Source organism: Parambassis ranga, chromosome 8, assembly GCF_900634625.1.
Source record: "Parambassis ranga chromosome 8, fParRan2.1, whole genome shotgun sequence".
Taxonomy (NCBI): Eukaryota; Metazoa; Chordata; class Actinopteri; family Ambassidae; genus Parambassis; species Parambassis ranga.
In genome coordinates this window covers 5,239,943-5,252,867 of record NC_041029.1, presented here as the reverse complement: position 1 = coordinate 5,252,867, position 12,925 = coordinate 5,239,943, and the positions used below count along the sequence as shown (strand labels likewise).

At 44.8% G+C, this 12,925-nt stretch overlaps 3 protein-coding genes across 3 annotated transcripts; 2 read left to right on the top strand and 1 right to left on the bottom strand.

Annotated features, from left to right (window-relative positions):
* The first annotated feature begins 137 nt into the window (after nucleotides 1-137).
* Nucleotides 138-3,331, top strand: LOC114439813 (glycerophosphodiester phosphodiesterase 1-like). The gene is made up of 6 exons (XM_028411990.1): nucleotides 138-492; nucleotides 1,827-2,002; nucleotides 2,084-2,189; nucleotides 2,255-2,347; nucleotides 2,424-2,635; nucleotides 2,780-3,331. The coding sequence occupies exons 1-6, from the start codon at nucleotides 232-234 to the stop codon at nucleotides 2,925-2,927; spliced, it is 996 nt and encodes a 331-aa protein (XP_028267791.1). The 5' UTR covers nucleotides 138-231; the 3' UTR covers nucleotides 2,928-3,331.
* A 1,254-nt stretch (nucleotides 3,332-4,585) lies between these two features.
* On the top strand, nucleotides 4,586-7,324 carry LOC114439814 (MAPK regulated corepressor interacting protein 2-like). Its single transcript, XM_028411991.1, has 5 exons — nucleotides 4,586-5,031; nucleotides 5,097-5,166; nucleotides 5,565-5,704; nucleotides 6,365-6,448; nucleotides 6,904-7,324. Exons 1-5 carry the CDS (start codon nucleotides 4,977-4,979, stop codon nucleotides 6,972-6,974), a joined length of 420 nt encoding a protein of 139 aa, XP_028267792.1. The 5' UTR covers nucleotides 4,586-4,976; the 3' UTR covers nucleotides 6,975-7,324.
* A 171-nt stretch (nucleotides 7,325-7,495) lies between these two features.
* trap1 (TNF receptor-associated protein 1) lies at nucleotides 7,496-12,616 on the bottom strand. The gene is made up of 18 exons (XM_028411989.1): nucleotides 12,411-12,616; nucleotides 11,680-11,853; nucleotides 11,503-11,585; nucleotides 11,280-11,420; nucleotides 11,090-11,161; nucleotides 10,840-11,000; nucleotides 10,630-10,739; nucleotides 10,467-10,540; nucleotides 10,213-10,368; nucleotides 9,972-10,092; nucleotides 9,823-9,892; nucleotides 9,560-9,707; nucleotides 9,276-9,461; nucleotides 9,059-9,197; nucleotides 8,889-8,974; nucleotides 8,667-8,812; nucleotides 8,524-8,596; nucleotides 7,496-8,294 (listed from the first exon to the last, which is right to left on the bottom strand). The coding sequence occupies exons 1-18, from the start codon at nucleotides 12,529-12,531 to the stop codon at nucleotides 8,193-8,195; spliced, it is 2,163 nt and encodes a 720-aa protein (XP_028267790.1). The 5' UTR covers nucleotides 12,532-12,616; the 3' UTR covers nucleotides 7,496-8,192.
* Between the last annotated feature and the right edge of the window lie 309 nt (nucleotides 12,617-12,925).

Here is a 12,925-nt window from a genome sequence, read left to right as displayed (position 1 = left end):
AGTTTCTTATTTTTACTCTGTTTGTAATCCACTCTCCTCCTCCTCCTCCTCCTTCCTCCCTCCCATCCATCCATCCATCCATCCTCTGTACTGTCTCGGTCCTCCGTGTTCCATCTGACCCTCCAACATGTGCTCAGCTGAGTGCTGACAGCACAGCTTCATCCATGCCGTCTCTCTGATCAGCATCTCTCGATCCTCCCGGCCGGTCGTGACACAGAGCGTCCTGTCGCCATGCTGCAGATCGGGGATGATGTGATGTATTTCTCGGCGGTGTTTCTGCTGGTGGTTCTGGCGACCAGGAGCCCCACAGCAGCCTCCCTGCTCACCGCATTTCTCTACGTCTTCATGGTGATGTTCCGGTTCCCCCCGCTGCCAGCGGAGCAGGCCGGCCGAGTCCTGCGGCCCAGGTCTCCTTCAGGCGGCGTCCCGGTGGTGGCGAACCGAGGAGGGAGCTACGATGCTCCGGAGAACACCTTGGCAGCGATCAGAGAGGTAAGATGAACATGGAAATATGAACACTGATTGACACTGATGACACTGGTTAGTGTAGATATGAACAGGAAATTAAACAGTCTACAGGCCTGTCCGTGTTTTTTTTTCTTGCAGAGGGCAGGACTGAACTTTGCAGATTAGGCCCCTCATGAGATTACATGCAATCGATTACTTCCTCTGCTCTGTATCCTTACTGTAACTCTCAGCAATGACCCACGATCTTAAAATAAAAATACAACATGTGTAATTTAAAGTGTGTCAAAGTTCCTCAAGGCAATGAGACAGTGATATATAAAAAAGTGAAATTGACATGTAAATGTGCCAAAAGGCAGTTCCTCTGATGGCCACTTGAGGCTGGCTCCAAATGTGAGTCAAGCCCAACAGATGCAGCTTCATATGACACAAGTTAGAAATGAGTTTAGAAGCCAGAGGATGTATTCTCATGTATGTATACTTCAATAAATCAATGAATAATGCATTAAAGCTTAAAGTACAGGTGCTGCTGCATCAGATCACTGGTTGGCATGTGACTGCGTGCTACTGGCACACTTTGTGCATGTAACCAGACTAAACCAAATAAAAGCTGAGCTTTGTTAAGAATAAAGCCAAAACCCTCCACAAAAGTCCAGCAACAAAATAATGCAAACTAAGCAAAAAAAACCCAAAAAGCAAGCAAACAGCAGCAGCAAGGTGACATCAACTGACACAGAGGAGCACAAGACTTAACACAGAGGGAAGACACAGCTGAGAGCAATGAGGGCGAGGCAGGCAATCAACAAGGCGGGAAACACAGGAGGACGTACACACACACACACACACAGGTAAACCAGGAAACCAGGCTTTCCAAAGTAAAACAGGGCAAGATAGACCAGGAAAAATACTAATGTACTAAAATAACCAGGAAAACACTGGAAAACCAAGGATTTAAAACCAGGGATCATAAAACTCATGGATAACGCTGCACAGGGTTCTGAGACACACACAAGTCCATACACCACACATGGCATTTCTCATGCGGACAAATGATTAACTTCACTGCACAGAAATTCCAGCACAGGTGACCTGAAATCAGGTCAATCAGATATTCAGTGGCCAGACCTCAACCAGCAGAGGGCAGTGTGCAGACTGTTAATGCAGTATACAGACGTCAGAGTTCTCATTTTTACTACTACTAACTGTTTCTATGGCACTCCTCTGCAGTCATAGTATCACTTGCCCCAGAAAACATGCAGAGGCCCAGGATGTGTCCTCTTGGTTCTTTTTTTATTGTCAGACTGCTGATGTTATAAGAAACGGGCTCACATGTGTGTTTCTGATGTAAATGTCTATTGTAGGCCAGTAGAAACGGAGCAACCGGAGTGGAACTGGACCTGAGTTTCACAGCGGACGGAGTGCCGGTGCTGATGCACGATGAGACCGTGGACCGCACCACCAACGGCTCTGGGCCAATCAGCAAGCTTCCATTTGTCCAGCTCAAGAGACTGGATGCCGCTGCTCGCCATAGACTGAAGTAAAACCGCGTATACCAAAATTCATTCTTCATCTTACACATCTGTATACATTTTTATGCCAAATGTCATTTTATGTCCAGAGACAAGTTTGGCGGAGAGAAGGTACCGACTCTGCAGGAGGCAGTGGAGGAATGCGTCCGACACCAGCTGACCATCTTCTTCGATGTCAAAGGTCACCCTGATAAGGTACCAGATACACTCATAGAACAACAATTTTGTAAAATACACTAACACAGTTTTTATCCAAACAGGCTGCAGCCGTGCTTCATGACATGTACAAGAAGTTTCCAGTCCTTTACAACGGCAGCATTGTTTCTTCCTTTGAGCCCAAAGTCATCTACAAGGTACCCTATCAATCAATCATCAATTATTTAAAAGGAGTTCTGATTTTTAATATAAACCCACATCTGGCCTGCACAGATGCGTCAGACTGATCCACGCGTGGTGACAGCGCTCACACACAGACCGTGGAGACTGAGCCGTTTCGGTGATGGCACTCCTCGATCTCTGACGGTGTGGAGTCAGCTGTGGACCGGCGTTCTTGACATCTTGTTGGACTGGGCCCACCATCACATCCTGTGGAAACTCTGCGGGATCTCTGCCATCCTGGTGCAGAAAGACTTCATCTCTCAGTGGGTGAAATGTTTTCATTATGATGCACAGCTGCGAAATGCACTTAGATCCATGCTGCAGAGCTCACAGCTCGCTGTTGTTGTGATTTCTGTTGGTTTGCCAGGTCTTTACTTAACTTGCCTCCTCCGTTTTCATTCAATTAGCGACTATGTTCAGTACTGGGCAGAGCGAGGAGTGGAGGTGGTGGGCTGGACGGTTAACACCGCTGTGGAGAAGGACTACTACCAAAACCTGCTGAAGATCAGCTACATCACTGACAGTCTGCTGGAAGACTGCAACCCTCATGTCTGAACCATGACACACACACAGATTAGTGTCCTTTCATACAAACATATATACTAACAGGGTGAAATGACAGTAGAGGCTTGGTGCTACTTAACAATCTCTGCAATCCATGATAAATAGAAATACAAGCTATATTTAATTTATAGTAATTGAAGTGTAAGAACACTGTAGCTGGCATACAGGACCAGCAGTTAGACCCACACTACCTTAAAGGTCTTTTCTACCTTCAGTGAACCCTCCCATAGACTTTATAAAGCATCTTATAAAGACACCGGTGAATACAGTTACACTTTGACATCATATTTTATGACCACTATTGCGATGTTTAATTATTAACCAATCCTAGGAAATCTAGAAGCAATTCGATGACTTGATAAGACAACATTTGGTTGTTTGACTGGAACTTGCTTTTATACCAACAAGTGCAAAGACACGAACACTTTGCTATAAAAAGTCTGAGATATTGGTCATTTCAACGTGCAGATGGTCGCTGTAAATAAATAAGTGCACACAAAATGGCAAAAACGGAATAATAAAAGAATAATATTTATAATAAGTAATGGTCTTTGTTCACCTAATGTTCCAGGTTGTTGTTTCATATTTCATGCATCAACATCATTTTTAACTGCTTTGAATCGTTCTGAGTACAGTTGCTTTTAAAGATAATAACATCCATAAATAAAATGTTTGGTCATAGATCATATATGCAGAATGTAAAGCCTCTGTACAGAACCCATGTAAGATTCCTAAGGTAATAAATTTGCTATCATTTGACTTTTCTGTGCATCTGATGGCTGGTTGTTGTTTTTTTCTATCACAGCATCACTGCTGGCATGGTGAGGACAGAGGTGTAGTGTAAACACACACAGGCCATCACATATAGGGGCTTCCTGATGAGGCAGATTAATAAGAAGTTCCAAAACAGCGTGTGTTGACATTAAGGGGGACTTTTACTATTGTAAGTTTCTTATTGCCTTCATTATGATTTAAGACTCCTTCAGCTCCATTTACTTGTGATTTGTGTAAACTTCATGCAGGTTTTCTTTCTTTTTACACCTAATTTTCTTTAATTAAACACATTCATTGAATAATATGGAAGAAAGAAATAAACACATTGAAGTAAAATATCATTAAATATCTGAGTGGAGTTTTTGTCTGTGCTCTTCTTTTGTCCATCATCCTACTGTCATCCTCCTGTCTCACTGCTGTGAGACATAAATCTGAATAAATTAGACACTTAGAACCTGATTCACAGATTAAACTCTGTTTAATTAAGTGTATCTAATAATGAAAAGGATCAGCTTAGGTAAAGGCGTCCTTTAACTCTAGCAAAAGGCAGCTGTAGGGAAGAAAAAACACCCAACAAATGCTATTTGGATATGTGGGACAAAATAAACTCATTTCAAATAAAAGAAACTTTTATTTTGTACTCAACATTTTGATGGAGTACATGTTTTTAATCAAACAGTATATTTGGTTTTAAATGATTGCACTCTGTTAATGCTCTGCCATTTTACTTTGGGATTTCCTTTTTACATGTGACAGTATAAACCTGTATCTGTGTGTGAAGTGTCCCCCTGTGCTACAGACGCGCGCTTTAAAGGGACACTGTCTCTTTAAAGCGCCGAAGGAGGCGTGTACAGGCACGTCGTGAGGAGAAGCGTCCAGAGTCTTATGAATGACAGCCGCTGTTACGGGTTATATGACATTGGGGCAGGGGCAGGACAACTCTGCACCAAAGTGACTTATGTCTATGTCGCCTGTGGGGGACGGTAGGTGAGGAGGAGGAGGAGGAGGAGGAGGAAGAGGAAAGGACTGCGCTCTGTGATCGCTGCTGGTCTTTACGCGGAGGGACGCGCAGCGCACAGCTCTGTGTGCTGATTACAAAACCTGCGTGGATTTGCGTCCTGCGCAGCCTGAAAGGGACATCGAGGGAGTTTCCTGTTCCAGCCACTGAAAGTGTCTTATGAGCCAGTAACCCTGCTCCATCTGGGAGGCTTTTTATTTTTACTCCAAAGTGCCAAACTTAAAGGTTCACAGTACATTCGCCGGCGCATGATGTACACAATTACAAGAGGACCCAGCAAACTTGTCACGCAGCGACGGACAGGTGAGTGTCTGCAGCAAACTACTTGAATCCATGCTGGGGAAGTTCTGATCAGCTGTTTTTATCAGGGCCAACACAGCAGCTGGACAACAAAATCAATGACTTCAAGCACAAGCAGACGTCCTGGAACATGCCTGAGTAAGTGCGTGTGTGTGTGTCAATGTGAGTGTGTGTGTGTGTGTGTGTGAGTGTGTGTGTGAGTCCTGGCAGCAGTGGACGTCATCAGTTTGAGACAGACAGGCCTTCAGCACACACCTTCACACTCAGGTTTCCCCAGTCTGGTTGCTTGACTTTGAACCAGCTAGGCAACCTCTGTGTGTGTGTCTGTGTGTGTGTGTGTGTGTGTGTGTGTGTGTGTGTGTGTGTGTGTGTGTGTGTTTGACCTTGGGGGGGCAGGCGAGTTGGTCCTTCATTCAGCTGTTGTAACCTCTGTCTCCAACAACCTTGGTTGAATTTAGGATGAAAGAGAAGAGACCGCCTTGTGGAAATTGTGCCATAAATCACCGCATGCTGTCTTCTTCTTTCTTCTCCATCAGCCTTCCTGCACCAAAGATAGTTTTCAACCGTCTGAACGGCAAGAAGTACCATCAGCCTGCTCCGGCTCTGTCCTCAGACAATCGGCAGGATGAGTGTTCCACTCCCACGCACGAGGAAAATGTCAAGTTTGTCTATGAAGGTAAAGACGAAGAAGAAGAAGAAGAAGAAGACAACAACTAGACAACACTTCATTGTTTTACTATCACAGCTCACCTCCCTCTCCTCCCCCTTCTATGCCTCACCCACACAGCTGCTCTGACACTGATAGCCAGCGAGCAGAGAGAGAAACGCTCACATGACCCACGCTGACACACACACACACACACACACACTCACGGAAACTTCACTTTTTGGCTCATGTGTTTGTTTGTCCACGCTCTGACCCAGTTTTGGAGCTAAGGCTTCTTTTTACCATTCACAGGCTCATTGTAGGTCTCCAGGAGACCTCGGCTTGGCTCAGCTGTCCTGGCATTGAAGCTCAGCCACAGCAGCTCATAAACAACTTCAGTAACCTTGTCATTGAGTAGACAAGGGCGTAAACCAGGCCTGACCCCCCGCCCCCCCCCCTCCTGCTTTTTGTAATGATTATGTTTGTGTTTACTCCCCGAGGCAGTTAGATAAAAATCATCCATATCACAGAGTTTGTGTGCGTTATTTAAAATGCAAACATTTGGAGCAGTTGCCCTTGTGGACTTGTGGGTGTGACACTACAGGCTGTGTGTGTGTGTGTGTGTGTGTTTTAAAGTTGGGGCAGATAAGGAGGATTTTGTGACATGACATGGCTGTTGTGTGTTTTCAGCCTGGCAGGAGGTGGTGCAGCCGCAGGAGGTGACACAAGCAGCAGTCCACTACAAAGAGACCACTGCCAGCCCACACATGGACAGTGAGTACAGCTGCTACACCACACACACACACACACACACACACATACACAAACACACACCACAAGCATCAGGTGTTACAGGCCTCCCTCTCTCTCTCCTGCCCACACAGGCCTGTAACTGCTGAGGCTGGACAGTAGGTTGTATTGGTTTGTGACAGGCAGCTAAGGATTAGTGGAAGTGTGTGTGATCCATCCAGCTGGAAGGATCACGAGCAGTTGTGCAAATGAGATTCAATTCTGTTGACTGATTTAGTAATACTAATTTGGATGTTTCACTTTATTTCTGTGTAACATAGCAGGACAGGAATGTGTCAGATCACATTTAAAGCACATGAATATGCAGAAAGCAAAATGTATGTGGCTTTTTTTTATCAATTTAAATAAGTAAGTGATTTATTTCTGTATCAGTTCTTTCTTTTAATCACTGAAACGTTCTCTTCTTTTCTATCTCTCAGACTTTGTGCCCATAGATCTGGATGAGTGGTGGGCCCAGCGCTTCTTAGCCAACATAGACAAGCTTTCCTGACGCTCTGCTGCTGGGATTCGATGCTCTCTGACAGTCAGGAGGTAAAGAGACCTGGAGCAGCAGAAACGGCTCACGGAAAAGAAGACTGAAGCCTGAGCAGAAAGCAAAGCAGGTGTGATGAGGTCAGAGTGCCCTGATGTGGCTCACGTTGACTGACGGCGCTGGGACGCCGACACAGAAGCTGAAAATCACTTTACTTGAACGTTTGCCTTCTAACTGCAGCCCGTCCATCTCTAAACGCTCAGTCTGTGACAGACTGCTGCGCTAAAGAGGATGAAGTCTCCACGCTGAGACTTAACCTTCATGACAGAGATGTTTGTTGAAAGACAGTAAAAATGTTTATGAAAGAAGCTCTGGGTGACGTTTTATTTATTACATTAGACTGAGCTCATGTTTATTCACTGTATGGATGGAAAAAATGCTTAAAGGGACAGTCCACCACAAAATCACAATTATCTGCACATGGATCCATTTGCCAGCTGCAGTTTAGAAAGAATATTAAGAATGCTCCTGGGTCAGAGTCACAATTCCTTCAAACAAAGTTTATTTTTTTATCTAAATTAAGTCATTTCAGCATTATGAGCCAAGTGCAAACTAATTGATCGGTTTGGAGATAAGATGGAAGTCTCTACAGCTCTCCGCCTTAACTAGAATGCAAATGAAGCCTGCTGAGTAACAAACCTGACAGCTGTACACTGAACGTGTCGTCACAAACAAAATATTTCACATTTCAAATTATGAGCTACCTATAAACCACAGAAGTGAACAGAAAACGTTAAATAATGTCATAAACATAAAGGGATCAGTCTGTAATTCAACACGATACAGAAGCGCTCTTCAGCTGAACGAGTACAGGTGAGACTGGACCCGGTACTTCCTGGGAACGAGATGGCAACATTTTATTAAAGATATCTGTGTCCAGGCATGATGATGAAAGTCACACTCAAGTGATGTAGAATTCTAAATATTACCATATAGCGACTGCCTATTGAAACAGCACTGAACTCACAAAGACACTGAAGAGTTTATGGAGAAGCTTCCAATCGTTTTTAAGCCTTTTATGTGAGCTCCATCAGTGGGAATGAAGAACTCTGGAGGGTAAATAGGTGCTTTGTTTGTTGTTTTTTTTAAACAGCCTTCTTCAGAAACAGCAGTTTTTAGGCCACTTCAGCCACTGCAGCGGCTCACTGTCATCGAAACAAAGTCTGCAAACAGCCCTCAGTGCTTCTCCAACGCTTTAGTCAGGAGGTCATTGAGGCGGGAAATCATCGGCCGAGGATCATCGTTCAAGCCGGCTGTGATCATGGCATTGTCATAGATCTGAAGAATATGACGTCAACAACATGTAAGAACATGAATTACGGTAAATTCTCAAAAACATAATTCCACTGTAGGCACCTATGAGAATCTACTGCAATATGGCAGGCTTGACTTGAGCCCCCTTTACACAACAAGCCACTAAAAGCTGCATTCATTTTGTAGATTTATACTATAACAATATTCTAAAAAGGTAAAGAGCAAATTAACAAAAAAAAGACTTCCACAGTACCTGTTCCAGTAACAATCCAGCCAGTTCAGAGTTTGTGTCCTTCAGCAAGTGCAGCTTCTTGATCAGATCATGTCTGAGATGGAGAAAGATGACAGTTAAAACTCTGATACAGTATTATGTGAACTTTAATTTCTCGTTCGTACCCTGCATTGATCTCCAGCGTGGGCTGCAGGATCTGAGCTCTCTCCTCAGCGGTGCGGGCCAGCTGCTGGGTGCGGAGGAAGTGACGTGCGGCGCCCATCTCCAGCACTGTGATCATGGCTGGGTGGGTGTCCAGACGAGGAGTCAGCTAAGGGAAGAGAAAGCTTTAAGTAATAACACCATCAGGACATCCACACTCATTTTTACGCTCTTTCTTAGGCTACCTTTATATTGGCAACTCTGGGACCTAGAGCATTCTTCATCCAGGCCAGCAGGTCGTCAGCCTGCTCCTGAGTCAGACGCTCAGATTCTGCAGAAATAAACAGGAGTCAAAATGACAGCGGAGACAGCGGAGTCCTAAATGTCTGTCTGCAGATATACCCAACAAACAGACCTGGCTTGCTATCCTCAAACTTCTCCTCCTTGTAGTGATCGACCACGATGTCAGTCTCCACCGAGATCATCTTCTTCTTGTCAAACTCCCTGAGGTGGAGCAGGGTCAGCTCGTCAAACTGCTCGTAGCAGAACAGCACCTGCACAAACAGACGAGGACAAATGATGTTTCCGGTGGATTTCTACAGACAAATTTAGAAATATTTACAGAGTCTGACCTCCATGTCTTTCTGCTTCATGGCCTCGTAGTATGGGGAGTGCTCTGCCAGATGTCTGTTGGGGGCACACAGGTAGTAGATGTTGCGTGTGCCAGCCTTCATGCGGGAGGCGTACTCCATCAGATTGGTCTGCTGGCCAGCAGGCAAAGCTGAGGACTCAAACCTCAACAGCTTTGCAATGTCCTCCTACAGAGGGACAACATGGAGGGACACTCTAGCCGTCAATAATCCTCAGAGACGACAGATTCCTGAATATGTTTTAAATTTCAAACAAAGGTGATCACCTTGACATCTTGTTCCTGAGTGGTGACGATCCCTTCCCTCATGAAGAGCCCATAGTCTTCAAAGAACTTGCTGTACTTCTCCGGTTCCTTCTTGCTCTGGTCCAGCAGGAAGCGGATTATCCTTTGCTGCAAGACGTCACGAAGCTTCCTGAATAGAGGCGTGTCACCATTAAAATTACTATGGTGATCTAGATTAAGCTCTTTTAACTGAACTGACACATTTAGACGACCAGAATTAAGGCATGTGAACACTGGTGTTGTACCTGATGAGGGCGCTCTCCTGCAGCAGCTCTCTGCTCAGATTCAGTGGGATGTCCTCACTGTCCACCACACCTGCACAGACAGACACACACACGCACAGGTAAGCAGGCAAAAAAATGAATGCATGGAAAACAGAGCGGAAGATGCAGACCTCGAAGGAAGCGCAGCCACTTGGGCAGGATTTCTGTGGCTTTGGTCTGGATCAGGACCTTCCTGCTGTACAGAGCGACGCTGGAGCCCATCTCCCTGCTCACATCGAACATGCTTGGCTTCTGTTGGCAAATACAACTATTTAATAGGATAAAATTACTCTTCCTTACCCTCACAAATAATATAAAAATATTTTAAAAAAGATGACTGTCATGGCAGAGCATGATAAACACACTCCTCACCGCATCAGGGACGTAAAAGATGCTTCGGATATTGAGTGGGGCGTCGGCTCGGTAGTGCAGAGTGTAGCGGGGCTTGTCATATGCCTGGGCAACGTACCGGTAGAACTCCTCATGCTGCCACTCACTGATCTCCTTAGGGTCCATCATCCACAAGGCCTGAATGAACACACAGAATTACTGAGAGCCCTTGCTACATGATTAAAGATCAATAAGCTTGTATTTGCACCCAGAACAGAAGAAACAGAGCAGCTCACCTGCAGAGTGTTCAGCCTCCGTCCATTCAGGAAAATAGGAAAGCTCACAAAATTGCTGTACTTTGTTACAACCTCTGAAATAGAAAAGAAAAGGCCAACATTCAGTGATGCATTCATCTGTTTCCTCACTCCAGTCATTGTTCATTAATTATAGCAGTTATACCTTTAACTCTGTCTTCAGCAGAAAACTCTTTGCACTCATCCTTGAGGTGCAGCACGATCTTTGTTCCCTGTTGAACACCACTGGCCTCAGCAATCTCAAAAAGGCCAGAGCTGACGGACACAATGTTAAAAAGTTTTAGGGTCACGTTTGTGGTCATGTGGCCCTTTCACAGCGGTGGTTTCAGTTTCTTTTATACTGTATTTCTCTCACCCGTCTGAAGACCACTTGTATCCAGGTGCACCGGGCTCAGCAGAGCGAGAGTAGACATCTACGTGATCAGCCACCATGAAGGCAGAGTAGAAACCAACTCCAAACTGACCAATGATGGTGCTGCTGGCCTCCGCCTGGTTCTGCAGAGCGTCCAAAAATGCCTGCATAGACCACAGAAAGCCATAAATACAGGTGTAGTGAAGAAATACAAAATGAAAATGAATAGGCAAAAAGTTTCCGAGCTACTCACCTTGGAGCCGGAGCGTGCGATAGTCCCCAGGTTTGCCACCAGCTCCTCTTGGGTCATACCAACTCCTGTATCCTGAGGAAGTACAGACAGTCACTACTATATTCATCCACCAGGTGGCACCAGAAATCAGAGCAGCTCTTTGGAGTCAGTGAAATAATGAAGCAGGAAATCTCGCAGTGAGTGGGTGTACCTGTATGGTAAAAGTGCCTTTTGTGGTGTCGCTCTGCAGGTGGATTTCCAATGGAGCCATTTCACCACCTGCTGAGATCTGCTTGTGGCGCAGTTTTTCCAAAGCGTCACTGCCATTAGAGATCAGCTCCCTGATGAACACCTAGTGAGAAGAGGAACACATAGTAAGTCACAGAAAACCAAGCAGATGAAAGAACATGCCTTTCTGTCACAGATCATCTAACCTCTTTTTCAGAGTACAGGGACCTGGCAACTATGTCCAACAGCTTTTTAGTTTCAGCCTGAAATTCATGTTTGGAGAAGCTACCTGGAAAGATTAGAGAGACAGGAACACACAGATGAGCACAAATCTAACAATAAGAGATCAGCTTAAACATCTGTGTCTGCAGCTGTTTCAGCACCTTGTACAGACTCTGTGTCAGTGATGATGGTGTGCAGAGGCTCCTCTTCGGGTTCCTTCTCTGCCTCCTGGGTGCTGTAGTAAGACTGCTGGCTGAAGCCGAGGCAGGACCGCTGTGAGCTCCACAGCCTGGGCCGACTGCTCCACCTCTGCAGCTGCTGACCAACCTGCAAGTCTGAGGGAAGGAGGAGTGAGAGTTAGTCGGTTCAGTGGTGACATTGATATTTTTTGTACATCATTCTTTAGTATAACCTAAGAAGACACTAGTCAGACAGTTTTAAAATCCTTACCACTAAGGTTTTGAACACACATGTGGCCAGATTTTATAGCAAAAGCTTAAATGAATTTAACTCCTGTGAAAAGTCATTTATACCACCTCTCTATTAATTACCACAACAAGAACAGTAAATAAAGGTATAAAGTATTCATGTAACAGTAATATTCAATAGTATTTCATGTAATACACATTTGCACTCTATACTTATAAGATCACTTGACACTGACAATAATATCAGCACAGACTAACTTAGCCTGATGTAATGATGTAGTAACTTCAACCTAACGATTTGAAAGTATTTGCGGCAGTTTTCTAAGTAAACATTTACACAGTAAACTGGTTATTTTTGTCTGAATAAAACTGCAAGTTTAAAACTAATGCAGTTAAAGCCGCAGCAGAGTTTACATGTAATATTTTGCCTGTCATCTACTACCCGGCTAAGCTAACAAACTCACCTCCAGTCAAGCAGCGCGATACGGTTCGGCTGCTCAGTCCTCGTACACATGACGTGAGCCGCGGAATGACCCTCTGAGAAGAACCGAGAGCGAACCGAGCCAGAACGAGACACCGGGACATGGTAACAACACAAATGGGAACAGATGACGAGAAGACAGGTCGACTGACCGACCGTGGGACACACGCTGAGCGACGACGGTGTCAACAGGACCTGCGACTGCGCGTAAAAATGACGTGTCAGGGGTGTCCACCGCCTGCCTGATTAGAAATGGAAGTTATTTCGACCATTACATAAAAAGCGTAGTTTTAGTTCAAACATTACAAATCAGCTTTTTTATTTTTGTCCGAATTCTGTCTATTTATTAGCTCTCTGACATTTTATATAAAAATGCTTTAATTTGCCAAAGTCCAGGTCAAACTGTGGTCATCTAAAACATGAAACTTAACTAAAATGAGAAGAAGTTTGTCATGTTTATGATGGCTACAGCTAAAACAATCATTTTGACATGTCAGC

What these genes read in the sequence shown, in the direction of transcription:
- LOC114439814 (XM_028411991.1), top strand. Translation starts at nt 4,977, where the DNA reads ATGATGTACACAATTACAAGAGGACCCAGCAAACTTGTCACGCAGCGA. An exon ending in ACGTCCTGGAACATGCCTGA is followed by an intron (nt 5,167 to 5,564) that starts GTAAGTGCGTGT and finishes CTTCTCCATCAG; the next exon opens with CCTTCCTGCACCAAAGATAG. An exon ending in TGTCAAGTTTGTCTATGAAG is followed by an intron (nt 5,705 to 6,364) that starts GTAAAGACGAAG and finishes GTGTGTTTTCAG; the next exon opens with CCTGGCAGGAGGTGGTGCAG.
- LOC114439813 (XM_028411990.1), top strand. Translation starts at nt 232, where the DNA reads ATGCTGCAGATCGGGGATGATGTGATGTATTTCTCGGCGGTGTTTCTG. An exon ending in GCTGCTCGCCATAGACTGAA is followed by an intron (nt 2,003 to 2,083) that starts GTAAAACCGCGT and finishes TTTTATGTCCAG; the next exon opens with AGACAAGTTTGGCGGAGAGA. An exon ending in CAGAAAGACTTCATCTCTCA is followed by an intron (nt 2,636 to 2,779) that starts GTGGGTGAAATG and finishes TCATTCAATTAG; the next exon opens with CGACTATGTTCAGTACTGGG.
- trap1 (XM_028411989.1), bottom strand. Translation starts at nt 12,531, where the DNA reads ATGTCCCGGTGTCTCGTTCTGGCTCGGTTCGCTCTCGGTTCTTCTCAG. An exon ending in TCGCACGCTCCGGCTCCAAG is followed by an intron (nt 11,001 to 11,089) that starts GTGAGTAGCTCG and finishes TGGTCTATGCAG; the next exon opens with GCATTTTTGGACGCTCTGCA. An exon ending in CTGGATTGTTACTGGAACAG is followed by an intron (nt 8,295 to 8,523) that starts GTACTGTGGAAG and finishes CATATTCTTCAG; the next exon opens with ATCTATGACAATGCCATGAT.